Raw genomic sequence first — 18,533 nt, 5'->3', positions numbered from 1 at the left:
GAAATACAGCCAGAGAGCTGAAATCATATTAAAGTAGATTGGCTTCTCGTTCAAGATAAACGCTTTTTTTTTTTTCTGTACCAACTTAATCCAGGTTTCTGAAGCCAAGGCAGGGAAGGCACCGTCTGTCTAATGAGTTCCAGCTCATCTGGGGCTTTCCCGTGACAAATCGTTCATCACGGAACCTCTTCAAAGCACAGAGGAAACACCAAAGGCATAAAGCGCCCTTTCCATTCTAACCACCCCCGCTGGCCACTCTATCACTGTCAAGTAAGACCTTGGAAATAATCACCACGAATAAAGGGAACGAAAAGTGCGCATTAAAATAACTCGATGGGCGCTGAGAGGGCATCAAGAGCAAACCCAGAATGTTATTCTGCAGCTCTCCCTCCCGTTAATGTGGGTAAAGTAAGAGACAGGACAGCGTTTAATAAACAAAGGAGTTTATTATTGATGAGGTGAAAATACCTGGTTATGTGTGGACTGACATTAAATAATTTATGAGTATTTTTGACAGGATTGACTGTAGTTGTTCATGTGTTTACAAAAGCAGAATTCAACGTCTGTCCTTTGCTGCGGCTGAGTCCTCCTCCTGGAAGTCAGGGACACGCCCTCTCCTCTGTAGGCACCTGAGGCCGTCTGGCTGTCCCCGGCACCGCACCCCCAGAACACCCCAACATCTGGGTCGGTGATCTGGACCTTGCAGGTGCAGTCCAAGGTCTGGTCGAAGCTTTTATCTGGGGGTTCCAGGTGCTACTGAAGCTCGGCCCTGTCTCGGGGTGAGTGAGGTCTGGTGCGGCATCTGTGTTCCGGCAGCCGCCCCCGTGCGGCTGAGCTCTGCTGGGTCCTTCGGGGACAGGCCGCAGGCCCGCACACGCTGCTGTGAGGCAGATGCTCCCTCCACATCCGGGAACTATGCCAAAGCCTTCCTCGCTGGACACCGAGGGAGTGAATCTCAATATCGTAGTAAAAATGTGTAAGAGGTTCTTTCTTTTTTTTTTTTTTTTTTTTTTTCAAATATTTACTTTAGCAAGTAGGATCGTCTTCAGTTCAATAATACAGCACCATCTATGGAGACACACGGTGCACACAAGCTGCGGACGGTGGAAATGACGTCCCTGTGAGCGGCAGTGACTTCTAGAACACTCGATTATACATTCTGCTATTTTAGGTGGAACTACAGATGAAACTGATCTTTGGTAGGAAAGTCTCCCTGGGTTTCTTCATCATAAAAACTTGTCATTAAAGGAAAAAAAAAAAAAAAAAAAAACACAGAGCTTGCCTCAGCTAGCCCAGCCCTGTCCCCTCTGTCCCCTCCGCGGGCCCCTGCTCAGCATGGGCACAGCGAGAGGAGGCAGGGATGTGTTCAAGCACAAAGTGGTCATTTAAACACACCTCCTCTCACAGCTTTGCTGGGAACGAGGTCAGTTTAAGGCTGTGGGTCGCCCCTAAACCCGACGCTTACTCTACTTGTGCTGAATGAAGGAGTAGAGGAAACGCAAACCAGCTGCCTGAGGCTGGCAGGTCATACGTGGTGCTTTGGTTAAACCATTCCCTGCCCTGGTGCTGGCCCCTGCTCGTGGGCTCCGGAAGGTTCTAGACAGCACGCACCGCAACTTCACAGCAACCTGACCCCACTGCCTCCCTGTGAAGCACCAGCCCGAAACGCTGTGGATACAGTTCAACCGGGACAGTAGAGAGCCGTGCAGCCACACCGCCCCACCCCCCCGGGGGCCCCGACTGGCTCCCCGGCCCACCTTTTGGGGGAGCACGGGTTGGGGGGCAGGAGGGCGGGGCTCGTAGAGCACAGCCCCACTCGGCCCATCTGCCCCCGTTTACTCGACCTTCCAGATGGCGATCTTCCCCTCGCCCCCGCCCGACCCGCTCAGCACGTATCTGTCCTCCGCCGAGCAGAGCGTTGTCACCCTGTCTATGTGGGCCACCAGCTCCTTGGCCACCGTCTTCCTCTCGGCATCGATCACGTAGATTTTCCCTCTGGCCAGGCCCTGGGACAGGCCGGTGCCGCCTACCCAGATCTGCCAAGGACAAACGAGGGTGGTGGGGAAGGGAGGCCCCTGGAGGTGCGCTTGGGAAAGCTGGGGGTGCTCGCCTTACCTGCTGCTTCACTCTGATCATGCAGCTGACCTCGGAGCAGTCCTGAAGGGGGACCCGGTGAGGGGGCTGCGTCAGGTCTGCCAGGCTCCAGATGTAGATGCTGGCCAGTCCGGCGCACGCCACCCAGAGCTGGTCCTGCTGAAACACAAGTCACCGTGAGGCTGCTGGCGGCCACGGCACCCGAGCTGGCTCGGACGGTGCTGCCGGGACAGGTACCTCGGGGAGGAGCTGGAAACCCACGAAGGACGTGCTCATCTCCTTGAAGTTCTCGCCGACCTTCAGTTCTTGACAAAGGAGCCCGCTGGTCATCACGGCCACGATACTGGTCCCCGTGCCTGTAGACGGAAGGAGCCAGCATGGGGGACGGGGACGCCCGGGCACAGGGACGAAGCAGCTGGAGCCGTTGTCCTGTGCCAGCGCTGGCCCAGCGCTCCCAGCAACCTTGGTGACCGTCAGCCCCACCCTCGCCCCTGACGGGGGCCACCACCTGCAGCCCTACCGCGGACCCGGCGAGGGCCCGGGGGACCGTCTTGCCCAGTTTGGGATCTCGTCTCCCCGAAGCCACAGCCAGTCCTCCCCCGTCGGGGATGAAGGCGACCATGCCACATGCCCCTCAGCGCTTCTGTTTTCTCTGAATCCCTCTAAGAAAACGTCTCATTGTGAACTAAAAGTCGCCATGGTGCCGGGGCTGCAGGTGTGGGGACAGGCTGCGCGGGGCGGACCAGGAGCACGCTCAGGCCCGGGCCGGGTGTGCGGGGCTGTCTCCCTCCTGCGCTCACTGCACGGGCCCCCTGCCCCCAGCTGAACCACCCCGTGTGCTGGCATTGGGGAGACAGGAGGGGCCGGGAGGGTGCAGGCCCACCTCTGGGAGCGCCAGCCGGATGCAGAGGGCGGCTCTGACCGGGGGACCTGGGAAGACACCAGTCAGAACCTGCCGCTCCGGCTTCCTGCGGCGGGTGAGCGGCCTGCAGGTCCCCCTCTGGCCCCCGGCCACGCCACAGGGGCCCCTTGCCCGCGGCCGCTGGGGTTTCAGTCCTGGACTGTGACAGCTGCCGGCCAGGTATGCCTTTGTCCACTTGGGCGAACTGGTGAGGCCCTTGCAATGCTGCCACTGGTTCAGGATACACGGGCTGCTCTGGGGAGAGTGTCCTGCCCTGGGACCCTCCTCAGCACACCCGACATGCAGCTCCCGGAGGTGGCTCCGGCAGGAGGGGAGGCGGGACAGGGCAGGGCTCGAGGGCGGGAGCTGCGGAGCAGGGCCACGGTGCCCCACGTGCGGCCCTCTGAGGACGACAGCCCTTTGCCTCTCACGGCCGTTAGGGAGCCCGCGGGGAAGGCCCATAGTCTATCTCACTTTTCAAAGACCGACTCCAAGGGACCAGCCATCCGGCGACAAAGCCTGGATTTGAACCTGCATGCAGCCACCTGAAGGCCGCAGCCTGGGCCCTGGGGTGTGGGCCTGGTGGGGGGGGCTCCCTCCTGGAAGGTGACCCGCACGCAGGCACGGGGCGCCCGAGGGAAGACACGGAGGACTGAGGCAGCTGTTGGACCAGAGCGGGAGGTCGCAGCCCCTCAGTCAGGCCCTGCCTCTGTGCACAGACGTCTTGCTCTGAGACCTGACCTGGTCCCCGCCTCTGCGCTGGGGACATCTGACCAAGGACCAGGGTTTCCATTTGTTGCTCTCGTTCAGAAAGAGATTCCTGACAACACTTCTTGGGTACCTGCTCTCGGTTTTCTGGAGAAACCCCACTTTTCTCATGGTTGTTAAATAGGAGACTACTCAGTGTATGAAGTTAACCTAGAAAATAAACAGGGTTCTGTGCTCTGTCCTCTCCCTCACTGTATGCAACGGGCACCATCCCGCCGGACACACACACCTGACAGCCTGACTGCCCCTCGAGACCAAGCCTGAGGCACGTGGTCCGTGAAAGGAGAGAGGTAAACTCGCAACCTGCACACACTCCGAGGGCTTCCCCGAGGGCGCCCCTGGTTCTCTGACGCTTCAGTCAGTCCCCCCTGCTTGAGGGTACGGTGTGGGGCTGCCAACGCGGCTGGAAAGAGGAAATACCCCAAAATGAGGGAGCCCACAAATGCACGTATGAATTCTCAGATCCTAGTCTGACTCCCAAACTGTATAAAGAGTAGAAAGCAGATGTGGCTCCCCAATCCAGAGAGGCTTCGTATAAAGCCCACGTGTTCCTGAAGGGTGAGGATTACAGCCAGAACCAGGTGTTACGTGCTCCAAGACTAAGGTCACAAGTGAAGTGTATTTACCCCACAAAAGCCTAAAACCAAGCCTCTGCACAGGGTTAAAACGACTGGCCAGTAAGTCATTTAATGACCATCTAGAACGAGCCCTAACGGTCTTTACAGAAGGACATGATCAGTCTCTCCTTGCTGTGTCATCAACAACACCCCGGACACAATAAACTCCGTCGTGTCAAACGTGAGGGAATGACTAAAGCCCGACAGAAAGAGCAGTGCACACAAGCAGACCCACAGATGAGCCAGGACCCCGCAGAGAAGGGCTTTAGACCAAAACTACGAGTAAGTTAAAAAACTTACAGGAAGATGCGGAGAGGATGGTGGACATGAAGAATGCAGGAGAGAAATCGGAAATTCTCAGGCTGAAATGAAAATCTGGACAGGTTCAGCCACAGACAGGACACAGGAAGGAAGGAAGGAAGGGTCTTCACCCAGGTGAAGCAGAGGAGGAGGAGGAGGAAAAATTCTAGCCATGCCTGAGATCTCTGGGACAGTATCAAATAGCCTCCTGTATATATTTGAATATCATATTATTATGTGTTTATAATACTACATAATTCTAGAATAAATACATGTGCATTTATATGTACACACACACGTACGTATATATATAATGAAAATCCCAGAAGACACAAAGGAAAAGTGGATGACAGAAATACTAGGAGTGGGGCCCCTGGGTGGCTCAGCGGTTGAGGATCTGCCTTTGGCCCAGGGCATGACCTCGGGGTCCTGGGATTGAGTCTCACGTCAGGCTCCCTGGAAGGAGCCTGCTTCTCCCTCTGCCTGTGTCTCTGCCTCTCTCTGTGTCTCACATGAATAAATGAGTAACATCTTTAGAAGATTCTCTCCTGCCTTCTAGACTAACAGGAGGACAGGTGGGAGGGAGAAGGAGGTAAGGACGGTGGGCTCGTGCCCACACCTGTCGTAACGGTGCTAGAGGGGGTTGAGCAGACCGACCCACAGACATTTCTGCAGACACGGGGACGGGATGGCCTCCAGGCCACCATGCGATGCCACCGCACACGGCCACCAGGGCGCTGATGGCTAAAACCAGAACAGGTTTTGGTGAAACAGTGCAGCAGCTTCGGAGGAGAATCTGTGTCTCAGGGTAAACACGGGGTTAACCCCCGGATGATCACAGACCACGAGCTCTGAGTCCGCCACAGCAGGAGCGAGCTGCAGGCAACATCAGGGGCTCCCTGAACACCAAGGGCCCCTGCCACGGGGTCCATGCAGGGAAGGTTTGAGAATGGGCAGCTCCCCCCAACCCCAGCCCCTGACGGGTACAGCCTTCTGCTGAGATGGAGACATGCCATGTCTGGGTCGTTAGCTGGTTATGTGGCGTGCACCTTGTCACCCTCAACAAACGCCCACGACTGTGCACCTGGCCATGGCTAAAATACGCTTCCAGTTGAAAACCCTGCCTTCGCGACCATCCCCCTGGTGTCTGGCATGTCTGGGGAAGAGTCACAGTGCGGGCCACGCTCGCGCCCTGGGAGGCTCAGAGACGCAGGACGTGCGCCACCAGGCATAGCCGCCGCGCCTCCTGTCACACCCCGGGCAAATGCCTGGCCTGGGGCCCGTGGTGACACGGCCCTGCCTCACCTGCGCGCCGCTGGGGGGACGTGGGCCGCACACCCTGTTACAGGGCCGTGGCTGGAAGGGGCACGATGATTCCCGGGAGCATGAGGGCCAGGTTCACGCTCCCAACAGGGCCCAGCAAGCACAGGAGGCCGTGGAGGAGGGGAGCCCTGGAAGAGGGGAGCCCCGGGGAGCTGAACACAGGAGGGGAGTGGGAGCCAGTGAGCACAGCAGGGGCTGGAAGGCTGGGAACGCGCTCAGCGGAGGGAACGGGCCACCAGCTCCCAGGGAGCCTCCTCTGCCGAGAGCGGGGCCCAGGTGGACGCGAGGGCCGGGACTTACAGCACCACAGGCAGCCGTCATGCAGGCTGATGGACGAGAGCCCGCCGCCCGGCAGCTGGAACCTGCTGGTCACACGCAGGGTGCTCACGTTCCACGCCAGGACCGTCCCATCCGCGCTGCACGAGTACACCTTGCTGGTGGTGCAAACAGACAAGTGTGAGTCGGGCTTGGAAACACCTTAACCCAGACGAGCATGACGCTGCTGCGACAGAAAAAACCATAGCAGGGATGATAAGTGACGCCCAAGAAAGGCGATCCGTGCCGCCAGAGAGCACGTGGATCCGACAAGACTAACCCGGCAGGAGAAAACGGTGTCCCGGGGATGCCTGGCCTTGCCCCTCAGCGTCCGCCGCCGTCTGTGCAGAACCGTAACAGGGCCGCGGGGCTGAATCGAGCCCCGACCCAGGGCGAGGCCCAGCCGGGCGCCATCCCCGCCTAAGGTCACCATCAGCGCCCTGTGGGCCGCCCATGGCTGCAGGAGGGGGTGGGCGCTACCCGGGGTGGGGTTAACTTTCAGGTTAGCGCCTTATGTTCTGAGCCAGGCCCGACTGTGGACGACGGCACCCCCAAACCCCGGCGATGAGGTGGCGGGCAGGGTTGACGGAGGGGACAGTGGAGCTGGGGGACCCGCGCCCCAGGCCGGGCTGCCTGCGTGAAGTTGGCGACCTGCACGGGTCATACGCTCGCTGAGCCTCTGCCCCCTTCACCGAAGGAGGGGACCCTCTTCATTCTCATGTCTCCCCTGGGCACCTCCCGGGTGTCAGGCCCTGTCCTGACTTGGGACACACAGCAGAGAGCAGAACAGACTGGTTGCCTGCCTTTGAGCGGACGTTCCTCGTACAGTGAAGAACGGGGAAGGAAGCAAACACGCCTATGGACTGAACCGCAGCCCCCAAGAAGGTATGCTGGAGCCCTCCCCCTCTAGGCCCTCAGGATTGGGAGGAGGCCTCCACGGGGGCGCCCAAGTTCACGTGCACAGGGAGACCCTAACCCACATGACCGGCGTCCTTACAGGAAGGAAGTCTGGACACAGGAAGCACCGTGTGGAGACACCACGGGAGTGAGGTGTCTGAAGCCACAGGTCTCGGGCGGAGCACGGACACCAAGAACAGGCGAGGAAGGCCACGTGCCACCTGCCACTGAGCACCAGGCCTTCCCCGGAGCTGGCCTACGGGACAGACCTGTGCTCGGGACCAGAACGAACAGGAACATCCCCTGACTTGGCTCACGCAGACCCTGTCCGCAGGCGCCCACGGCGACGTCCCGCTAGGGCCCCCGACCCACCCGGGACCGAGCGGCCCCTTCTCCCGGCACAGCCCGGCCATACCTGGGTGTTCCGTTCTGAGCAACCAGGTCCGTGACACTGGAGCGGTGGTCGGTGAGCTGCTTGTTGCAGGACATGCTGTGGATGTTGATGATGTAGATGACCGAGTCCTCCGAGCCGACCCACACCTGGTTCTGCTCTGCCATCACCATGCAGTTCTGATGGCAGGACAGGAAGAAACGGGAGGTCGTCACGTCCCGTGAAGCACAGCGGTCCTAACCCATCGAGTCCCTGCAGACGCGGCGCCTCTGCTCTGGGGAGACACTCTGGGGGGACACGCGCCAGGCTGCTGGAGCCCCGGGCACATGCTGTCCACTGACCCGCACATAAACTCGTCGTGTGTTTACCACTCGACCTGGAAGGCCCGACAGCGCATGGCAGCGCAGCTCCCTGCTGGGGGCCTCTCTCAGCAGCAGAAATCACCAGGAAAACGCAAAAAGGCGACAACCACTAAATAGGCCGTGAGGACACTTGTCTAAGGTATGAGCTGAAACGGGGCAGCAGGGCCACAGCTGGTTGGATCTCCGCTGGGAGCGTGCACTTGCGACGGCCTGTCTCCCCGCGGTGACGGGTGTCCGTGGACGGCCCTGCACGCACCCTGTTTGTTCTGTTACAGGTAACCTTCGAGCTGCAGAACTTGCCCGCGCGGAATCCGCAAATGACCAGGACCGTTTAGGAGCTACAAGCAGAACCGCTCCGCAGCCGGGAGGGCTCCCGAGGACTCGGCTTGGCAAGGCCCGCCACCGACGGTTGCACAAAGGCTGTCAGCAACTCGACACCCAGGACACCCAGGACTGAGACGCCGAGGGCGCCGGGCCCAGCACGGGAACGCATGCGGCGCAGCCGTGTGCACGTGAAGGTCGCAGCACGTGCAGCCGCATCCCCGATGGGCGCTCCTGGCGCCTTCCTTCCTGCCAGCTTCCCGCTGCCTCACTTTCTGGTTTATGAGCCACTTTCCCTTCTCCATCCTCCCGACGTGCTATGCGGCCCTGGTAGCTGAACAAACGTCGGAGATTTTCAAACACAAGTGGATTTCAAAGAGTAAAGCCTGCGTCGTGTCGGAGGGGTGAGGAGGAGGTCTGCCCGCCAACAATCACGGGGGGGCGGCCGAGGGCTGCTCCTCGTCAGGTCAGGAGACAGAGCTTTATAGAAATTGGTAGTTTATTTATTTATTTTCGAAGATTTTATTTATTTCAGAGAGAGCGTGCACGCAAGCCAGGGGAGGGGCAGAGAGGGCAGCACACCCCTGCTGAGCAGGGAGCCCGACGCGGCTCGACCCCAGGACCCTGAGATCACGACGCGAGTCAGACACTTAACCCACCAAGCCACCCAGGCACCCTGAAAATCGATAGTTTTAATTTTACCAATGAAATTTTTACTGATAAACATTCCCGCAAGTTAGGAAAGGATGCTAGCTTACTAATTTCACAGTTAGTCACTTGAAAACGCCCTCTCTGGGGCGCCTGGGGGGCTCACTGGTTCAGCATCTGCCTTCAGCTCAGGTGACGATCTCGGGGTCCCGGGATCCAGTCCCGCATCGGGCTCCCTGCTCGGTGGGGTGTCTGCTTCCCTCTGCCTCTGCCCCTCCCCCAGCTTGTGCTCACTCTCTCACACAGATAAAATCTTAAAAAAAAAAAAAAAAGTTTACTTGTTTGGTATAAAAAAATACTAAGAGCAAAAAGCCCTTTCTTTTGAGGCATCTACCTGAGAACTGGTATGATTCTAGTAAAATGTCTTTCTTTAGTGGCCCAAAGATCGCTCAGATGAACTACTTTGAACTTCCACGTTCAGAGGCGGCGGCGTTTTCTTGAGATAATGACTCGAGCGTCTTCCTTGTCAAACAGTACGGGGAATCTCGGGGAGATGAGCACGAAGGTATTTTCACACCCCCGGGATAACTTCCTGCCCTCCCTAACTGTTGCCCGGCCTAGCTGGGGGCAGCAGAGGTCGCCGCACCACGCAGCCTTTGGATTTTCCGTTATTCGGTTATGAGAAAATCTTTGAAACGCATATGACTAAGATCAACCGGAAAAACATAAAATTTAGCACAAAAACGATTTCCTCCGTTTCTCCTCGTGCTCGGTCTCAAACATTATTAGACCGTAGTGAATACGGTATCTTGGGTCCTGTCACTTTACCACCTGGGGCTCGCTGCGTGGACCTGGGGGCGGGGGGGGGGGGTAATTCAGTGACCGCTTACTGCCTTGCTCACAGGAGGCTCGCCGTTCACGCAGCGAAGGATGAGCCCAGCCCCCAACAACACCTGCATCTGAATTCACGGTATTTCTGTTGTTCACAGCAGTTCTGGAAGCCCAGTCTGTGCCCCAGATTGCCACATTATTTTGAAAGGATGGAACGTGGCCACCCAACCTGATACCTGGTGGTGCTGACCACAGAAGTGCCGAGCTCCCATGTTAAGGGAGGCGGGAGGGCGGGAGGACTTCTAGCACCGCCTCTTGGGGCAGCAGCTGCTTTTCTACCCTCGGAGCAGTGGTGGTGGGGGGGGGGGGGGGGCGGGAGGGGTCACTGAGCTGGACACCAGGCAGGAGCCCTGGAGCAGCGGCACCTCCCCACCTGCAAACTCCGGTGCCCGTGACATGTTCCCACCGCGCAGCTCGCTCCCCTGGCGGCTACAGGCCTCACACAGGACCTTGGGCCGAGGGGCGGGGGGTGCTGTTCTGCACAAGCTGATGTAATCAACTTCATTTAAATGAAAAAGTCATCAGTCTAAAAGCTCATGCCTCCATATCCTGCCGATATGGTTCGACCTGTTGTTGGTTTCCAACCCCAAATGCGTTAGGATAATGCGCATGTCTGCCCAGGGTCAGAGATGTACACGCGAGCAACGACCCTGGCCTCCGCATCCCTGGCATCCAGCTTCAGATTCCAGGCTGGGGGTGGCAGGAGCCACCGTCTGGTCACATAAATAAGAACATTTAGAGGACGGGACAAGTTCACATTTAGTTGAAAACCTCACGATGCCGTGGAACGACACGCATCCCGCTGCCACGTACAGTGGACATTTCCATCCTTCCAGAATCCACAACCCGATGTGGGCAGTGGCCTCGTCCGATGGCCCTCCGCTTACTCACCAACTTGGAGGCGCCCACTTTGAAGCACTGCTGGTGAATCGTCCAAGAGGAAGCGTCAAACACGGTCACCTTGCCTTCGTCCAGAGCACACCATAACTTGGGGTGGGCGTCCTCTACTTTTTCTGCTGGGTCTAGATGCCCTGAGGAAGTAAGCAAGCCACACACGCTGTTAGAGGGAAACCCTCTGACGCGCAGCCCGACAGGCGCCCTTACTCGGGCACTGCTGAGCACCTGCCGAGGGCCGGGCGCCAAGCTGGGTGCTGGGGACAGGAGGGGGAGCACATCCTGAACCACCGTGCCCCCGGGAGGGGACGAGCTGGCTTCAGTCAGAGGACCACACAGATGATGACTGCTGACTGGGGACCCGGCCAGGACAGCTTTGTGGACCCGGGGTCTGGGGGATGGGTGAGCCTCGGGAACACCAGCGACCCCAGCAGAGCAGAAGCAGGTGTGGGCCAGGGACAGAGGCCGGCGGGGAGGGTGGGGGCAGAGCGGGGCAGGAGCCCTCGAGCCGTCCCAGGGCACCCCCTCCAAGGGCGCACCAGACTTCCTCTTGCTCCACATCCGCACCCACACTCGGTGGTGACAGTCCTTCATTTTGGCCACTCTGACGATGCGGATATTCGGGCTTTCGGACCGTGGCTGATTTGCGTTTCCCTGATGGCACATCCGGCTGACGGCCCTGACGGCCACGTGGAGGAGATCTTCGTGGCGAGCTGTTAGGTCCCTTGCTGTGTTTGATCTGGGTGGTGCTATTTTTGATCTGTAGCCATTCTGATCTGTAGCCTCCTGGACGCGAGCCCGTCTTGGTTCTGCTGTGCTGCCAGCACCCTGTCCAAGTCTGGGACTACCCTGTTCACGCTCGGGAAAGTGTCTTTTTGAAAAGATTGTATTAGTTACTTGAGCGAGCAAGACAGCAGGGGTGATGTGTGTGTCAGGGGCGCGCAGGGGGAGAAGCAGCCTCCCTACTGAGCAGGGAGCCCAACACCCGGGATCATGACCTGGGCCGAAGGCAGATGCTTCACCCACTGAGGCACCCAGACGCCCCAAAAGTGTCTTCTTAAAGCCCGTAATCTCAATAGTCAAATCCACCAACCTCTTCCTTCATGGCTCATGCTGCTGTAGGCTTCCTCCTTCACCCCAAGGTCATGCTCCTCTACATCAGCTACTAGAGGCTTGCCTGCTTTTGTCATTTATGTTTGTTCGTGGTTTCCATCGACTTGGAACTGACTGCGTGTGACCTGAGGTGCAGCCAAGCTTCACGTTTTCCATATGGATGCACGACGTCCCAACCGATGTCATGTAGGGTGAGGACTCTGTCAGTCACCTCTGTCACAAGTCAAGGAAGCACAAAGGTGTCGATCTCTCTGGGACAGTCACTCCACTGGCTTCCTGGGCCTTGGGGAGATACCACCCTACACACTCCTCAAGCCCACCAGGCACTGGGATGCTTTGAGGCTGGGCTTCGGGGCCGGGGGCTGGCTCCTTAATGTTTGGGGAACCCTTGGAGCCTGGAGCCACCACGAACGGGTTTACCAGTGCTCCCCTTCTCAGCAGGTCCTGAGCACTTTGTCCCTCTCTCCCGTCAGCACTGCCCAAAGCTCTGCTCCGTTCCTCAGGCACCACTGCCAGGGTTGGCAGACGCTCTACAGGACAAACGGGTTCCGTCGTTCTTCATGGCGGTTTTCTACATTGGCCCTTCTAGATGTTCTCAGAGGGAAGTTGGTCGGAGTTACCTAGTCGATCACGACAGGAGGCCCGGAGTCTAGGTAGCGTTCACGTACAGGAAACCAACTTAGGTCTAGAGATACTCATTTATCCAGACACCACGAGGAAACCGGTCTGTGGTGTTGCAGTCAACGGGAGCCTTGACCGATCAATCTGTACGTCTCCAGCGGAGTGGGGCCGCCTGTGCTGTCCTCCTTCACACTCGGTCTGTCACTGTGCGGAGTCTTCAGGACGATGGGTGAAGAGAGAAAATGCTCTCCTCCTGCTGGAACACAGCTTTGCCAGCAAGCTGCCCATGTGGGACCAGGTGGCCTGGGGCACAGCTGCGGAGTCAGAGACACGAAGGGCACCCCATGGCGCTCACTTGCTCACCTCACGCCCTAATGAGTTGAAGCAAAGCTCCCGACTGTAAGGTTCTTTTCTGCCCAGAACGAAGTCCTTTATTTTCCACCTGGTGAGCCCTGCGAGTGACCTTCCCGTCGCAATTCTTTACAATCAGCCTTAAATAAAAACATCTTGGTTCACGCTTAGACCCGCAGCCGCGCTGTCTGTACTTCATCCTGCCGCAGCCTGGAGGGAGCCAGGAGGTCCGCATGTGGGAGGAGGGACGCGCAGCCACACCAGATGGACAGGAACCGTGTTGTCTCGTCCAGATGCGCAAACCCACGCACCTACAATTCCTAAGATAAGATCCCGGGTGCGACCGCTTATGGTAATAGGCCCAGGATAAATGCCCCCAATGGAGAGGGTACGAGTACAAGCACTTTCTAGACTATAAAGTGCTGTGCAATGTGAGGAACAGCTGGGTTGGAGCTGAGTCTCCATGGAATGTGTGCCCCATAGGAGTCCCTGCAGGCTCCCCCCGGCTCCGGCCTCCACGATGCGGGGTCTCCGTGGGTTCCCCCAGCTCTGGTCTTCACGAGGTAGAGTCTGCAAGTGGCTCCCCAGCATCCACTCCTCACTCAGGGCTCTGCCTCAACAAGCAGCAGCCCGCCTGGCCCCCACTGGCCGTACATCACGTCCTGTCCCCTTCATGTGGGGACTGGCCTGGAACATAAACCCAAACTCCCCAAGCGCTGAAGAGAGCAGCAGGAAGCCAGCAGCCCCTCACCTGGAGTATACAGCAGGACGTCCACGGCGTGTGGGCAAGTCTCTCCCGCTGAGGGGTTTATCTTGTGCTTCAGGGTTTCCGAGGTCGTCCTGGGAACTGGCGTGGACACTGAAATGCAAGGCGCTGTTAGTGTCATGACCCGGGGACACCGGCATTCTCCCACAGCTGACGCCCCACCTTCCCCAGAATGTTAGTTTTGGGGGAGAGCCTCGTAGGCTTGAAACCAGACCCTACAGTGAGGCCTCCCGCCCTCGCGGTGTGTGCGGATGGCGGGCGAGCGGGACACGGCTCCCTCCCCAGCAGGAAGCTGTGTGGTCTGACCTGTCCACACTCGGCCGGACCTAAGACACTCCTCAGTGACCAAATACTCTCAAGACGAAAGCGAGAGAACTCGCCCACGAGCGGTCTCCCAGCCTGGGCGCGTGGACGTGTCGGGCCACTGCTGCGGCTGCTGTGGGGACAGTGGGCAGCATCCCTGGCCTCGCCCACAGGTGCCCGCAGTGCCCTGCACAGCCACTACTGTCCCCGGCGTTCCCAAGTGCCTCCCCCAGGGATGGCGTGTGGGATTTCACAGAATTACATTTTTAAACCTCCCATCCTGGGGGGCCCAGGGGCTACTGAGGCCCGGGAGCAGCGCCGTTCCCTCACAAGCTCTGCACGCCAGAGAGCAGTTCCTGGTGGTCACAAGGGGTCAGGACACTGAGCCTGGGAGCCGGCCTTCGCCACATGGAACAGGGTGGACAGCTAGAGGAAGCGGGCGCGTGTCGGCTGCCACCACGGCAACAGTCGCCCGTTTACGAAGGAGTCGGCTTGTGCGTAAACTCCCGATGAAGATGAGGCGTGTGTGTGGACGGAGACAAACAACTGAACGGTGAGCGACACACGTGGCAAAGAGCAAAACGGGCTGAAGCGAATAAACCCGGAACTGAGATTCTGGAGCAACGTTTGAGAACCCGAGTCTCCAGCTGTGCACCCGGGAGAGGTGGCAGGCGTTTGCAGCGGCATTACTCACGACAGCCAAATGGAGCAACAGCCCAACCGGTCAGCTGACACATAAACAGCGGTCCACCCACACGATGGACAGTATTCAGAGAGGAGTGACACAGGCCCCAGCGTCGGGGGCAGACCCGAAAGCCCCGTCCCAAATGAAAGCAGCCACCCACGGGAGGACACGTGTTGTGGGATCCGTGTCTGTCAGCTGCCCAGATCAGGCAAATCCAGACAGGGTGGATCTGGGGGCCCGGGGGCTGGGGGGCGGCTGCTAAATGCTACAGGGTTTCTTGCTGGGGTGATGAGGATGTTCTCAGGTTCACTCTGCAGCTGCTGCCGCACAAGCCCGTGAACACGCCACCCTCGTGAGCACAGCATGTAAATTCTCTCCCGGTAAAGCGCTGATGTAAGGACCACGCACCCAAACAGGACTAGAGATGGTCTTAAACACACCCCTGTGTTCTTTGCCTGCGTGTCATGAACGTGACGCCACTGGCTGACCCAGCACAGGGCGAATGTGGCTCCAAGGGGTGGTGACAGGTGAGCCGGCCTCTGTTTTTTTCTCCTTTATGCAAATTGCAAAACTGTTGGTTTTAGATCATTTAAAAGTTGAAACAGACGGAAGTAGCTAAAATGATAAACTTATTCTTACCCATTCGCTATTTCCTAGACTTGAAAAATCCACCCCCCACCCCCTGCCCCGTATGGCTCCCAGCACGTGAGAGCCAGATTCAAACCTACACGCAGGTGACCTGAGAATTCCCATCCGGGGAAAACTGAGCACACCGGGGGCCTCCACGCGGGCACCAGCGCACACACCGGCCGCACACAGGGGTCCTGCAAGCTGTCCTGGGGGCACGCTCCCGACTGCAGAGCTCCGCGAGCTCACCGCCACCCGGGAGCCACTCCGCAGCTGTCCGCGGACCCCGACTCCACTTAAGCAGCCAGCAAAGATCTGTGGCTGGCGACCAGGAAGCCCGACAAACAGCACCGAGCGTGCAGGGGGTGTCACTCAGACCTCAGACAGGCCCTGGCAGGCGCAGCGCGCCCAGGGGCACGTTGGGCGGGAACAGGAAAGCAGAACGGGTGTTACTCAAAAACAAACTTGACAGCGTAAAAGGGAAGAAGGGGGACGTTGCGGATGCGTTCTAAGGTCAAGCAGATACAAGCCCGAGGGCACGCTCGGGACACCACGGCCCGTCACACACGCTTCCCTTACTTTCGTTCTTCATCCTGTCGAAGTGAGACAACTTGGAGGCGGCGTAGATGGCAGCGGGCGACTGCAGCGTGCCGACCACGGCGTCCATCAGCAGGACGTGCGTCAGCGCCTGCTGGATGTACTGCGGGTCCTGCGGGAGAAGGGGCTCCTTTCAACACGGGCTCGGTGCGTCACCGTTCAGGGCCACACGGGCAGGGTACGCTCGGAGCTGGAACCGCTGTTGCCCATCGCGGTTAAACACCGGTCGGTCCAACCGGGGGCCGCGGGCGTGTGCCGCAAGGGGCCAGGCAGCTGACCCCCAGGCTCCGCGGACCCGTCACCCCTGTGGCAGCCACTCACCCTGCGGCCGGGGCTCAGCGAGAGGCGCTGCGTGGCCCGTGGGCTTTAGTCTGTACGGGGTGGTGCTGAACAAAGCCGTGGCCGTAAAGTCAGAGCGTACCCGGCCCTGGAGGGGCTGGCCACCCTCGCAGCGGTGGTCTGGGCCCCGGGGCCTGGGGACGCTCCCCGCATTGCCCCCGCGGACCGTGGGCTGCGCCCTCTTCACGGCCCCTGCACTACCCCGTGTGAGCCCCCACCCACGCTCTGGTCGTGGCTTCGCTGTCCTGTCCTGCCACTTACACTGGACAGACGCCTCGCCCCAAGGGGCCTCCGTGCATCCGTCCGTGGTGCCCCCTTCACAACCGTGAAATCTTAACTCCGTGCACTCAGAGCCATAGCACGGCCCGAGAAGCAAAGGCACACGGATCGCGAGGCTGTAAAGCTGCCTCGGGGAGGACGCCAACTGCCCCTGCCACGACCCTGGTCCTGCGGAGCGTCGGAGGACTCGCCTGGAGCAGGGTGTGCCCGGGAGACCCAACTCAGACCTGAGTCCAGCCCCGTCCCTCCGCGGTGTCCCCAAGGGCCACTGGCCACCTGCTGGGTCACGCAAACCACAGCGCCTCCGGGGCCGCTGGCAGCACCTCTAGCCCGACCCGGGCTCTTGGGACCAAGCCCGAGCCCCCGAGCTCACGAGAGCCGCACGGGAAGAGGGAGCCGCAGGCTGGGATGAGCAGGTGCCGCGTCCCGGACCTTGTGGTCATCGGCCAGCTTCTTCCCGGCCCACATCTCCTTCACCATCAGGTGCCACAGGTCACACTCCGTTTTCAGATTAGCTTCAAACACTTCCTTCTTGGACACCACTTTAATTTTTAGAGTCGGAATTCTCAGAAGCAGAAATGCGACCGTGGTGCTTCTCACTTCCTGGGGAGACACAACAAGCGGAGGCCGGTCAGTGCCACGGGCCCTGGCAGGGACTCGGGGTCCGCGATGGGAGACGGCAGGCCTGAGGTTGGGCAGCGGCAGCCCGAGTTCCGGCCGCCCGTCCTCACCGCCGTAGAGGGTCCCCGTCATGGGAAGGCAGGCCCGGGAGGCAGGGGTGGAGCCGGCCGCCCAGGCTGTGGGCCCGGTCCTGGGCGGGAGGAGACGGATGGCCAGAGAGTGGGGCCTCCGTGCCACCCTGCTGTCGGCACAGGTCACAGCGGGTCGGGGACCCAGGCGCGTCCCCTAACTGGCGGGCTGTGGCGGCACCCATTAGCTCATCAACACATCCCCACGGGGCGATGTCCACGGGGCTCAAACAGGGTCCCTCTGCACCTGAGACGCCTCTCCCTGGAATTCCAGGAGGGAGTCTGGGGTGGAGGACAGGGTGGGGGACCCGCCGGCTGCCGTCCACCCCCTCCTGCCTCCCCACCATCCCCGCCCGCCTCCCCGAGCGTACAGAGCTGGGCTAACTCGTGTAACCAGCCTGTTGAACATGAGGCGTGAGGCGAGGACGCAGCAGCATCCCTACCAGCATCCCCACGGCAGGAGGGGCGCCCCCAGGCACTGGGCAGTGCGGGTGGTGGTGCTCACCTCAATGTTCCTGAAGGTGGAGATCTCCACGTAGCCCGGCCTCCCTTCCGTCAGGAGGAACAGGCGCTTCTGGGTCATGGCGATCTTGCCCACGCCGCGGTTGGTCTTCACGGAGCTGGACAGCTTGTACACGCATTCGTTCTTATCCAGATGCTCCGTCACCGACAGCGGCAGGCTGACCTCCTGGGCCTCCGCCTCGGCCTCCTTCCAGCAGTTGTAGAAATCCTTGAATGTTTCCGGGTCAATCTGTTTCTGGTGTCCTGGATTTTGTAAAAAAAAAAAAAAAAAGATTTCTTACGGCCCCAACACGGAGGCCAGCGGACGGCCAGCTCCCCTGGACTGCGCTGCCCGCACCGGCCAGCAGGTGGCGCCAGCACTCAGCGCCTCCTCCCCGCCCCCCCGCCCCCCCCCCCCCCCCCCCGTCCCCTCCCCGCTCCCCCTGCACCCTCTCCCCTCTCCCCCAGAGTGGTCACTCCCTCCGGGGGATGGGGACAGGATGGGGACGCCCGTGACCTGAGCCCAGCAGCCCCTGCAGCCCCTGGGTCACGCTTGTTATGGTGGCCATGCCCCGGGTCACCGCTAGACCTGGTGGGAGGCATCCTGGGGCCGGCCAGGAGGGGAGCAAGTCCTCAAATGAAGCTGATGCTAAAGAGACCAGCCCCTGGGTGGCCCTCCTATATCCCTGGATCGAGCCTTGCCTGAAGCCAGCCCTATCTCTGTATTCTTTGGTCACGTGAGCAAGTGAGTCTTACCACTTGTCACCAAGGCGACCGCAGTGGATACGACAGCCTTTCTAAATGCCCAGCGGTCATGGGCTCTGGCGCCAGAGACCTAGGTCGGAAGGCCAGCTCTGCTGGTTAGCGCTGGGACACCCAG

The 18,533-nt window shown here is 59.7% G+C and overlaps 1 protein-coding gene across 4 annotated transcripts in view; it reads right to left on the bottom strand.

The window, feature by feature from the left end:
* Nucleotides 1-426: 426 nt before the first annotated feature.
* The window catches only part of DENND3 (DENN domain containing 3), a 50,146-nt gene continuing 32,039 nt past the window's right edge, over nucleotides 427-18,533 (bottom strand). For 2 of the 4 annotated variants that reach the window (XM_072774668.1, XM_072774670.1), the window contains exons 14-23: nucleotides 17,658-17,917; nucleotides 16,836-17,006; nucleotides 15,768-15,897; nucleotides 13,559-13,666; nucleotides 10,720-10,859; nucleotides 7,631-7,785; nucleotides 6,304-6,437; nucleotides 2,332-2,450; nucleotides 2,116-2,253; nucleotides 427-2,036 (exon numbers count right to left, since the gene is read on the bottom strand). In XM_072774668.1, coding sequence (XP_072630769.1) covers nucleotides 1,836-2,036; nucleotides 2,116-2,253; nucleotides 2,332-2,450; nucleotides 6,304-6,437; nucleotides 7,631-7,785; nucleotides 10,720-10,859; nucleotides 13,559-13,666; nucleotides 15,768-15,897; nucleotides 16,836-17,006; nucleotides 17,658-17,917 — 1,556 coding nt within the window. In that variant the 3' untranslated portion in view covers nucleotides 427-1,835. The remainder of the gene's footprint in view (nucleotides 2,037-2,115; nucleotides 2,254-2,331; nucleotides 2,451-6,303; nucleotides 6,438-7,630; nucleotides 7,786-10,719; nucleotides 10,860-13,558; nucleotides 13,667-15,767; nucleotides 15,898-16,835; nucleotides 17,007-17,657; nucleotides 17,918-18,533) is intronic. The other 2 variants (XR_012006928.1, XM_072774669.1) reach the window with 2 other exon arrangements.

This window comes from Canis lupus, chromosome 14 (genome assembly GCF_048164855.1).
Source record: "Canis lupus baileyi chromosome 14, mCanLup2.hap1, whole genome shotgun sequence".
NCBI lineage: Eukaryota > Metazoa > Chordata > Mammalia > Carnivora > Canidae > Canis > Canis lupus.
Note: the sequence above shows the minus strand (reverse complement) of the source record. Positions and strands in the feature narration are given on the sequence as shown.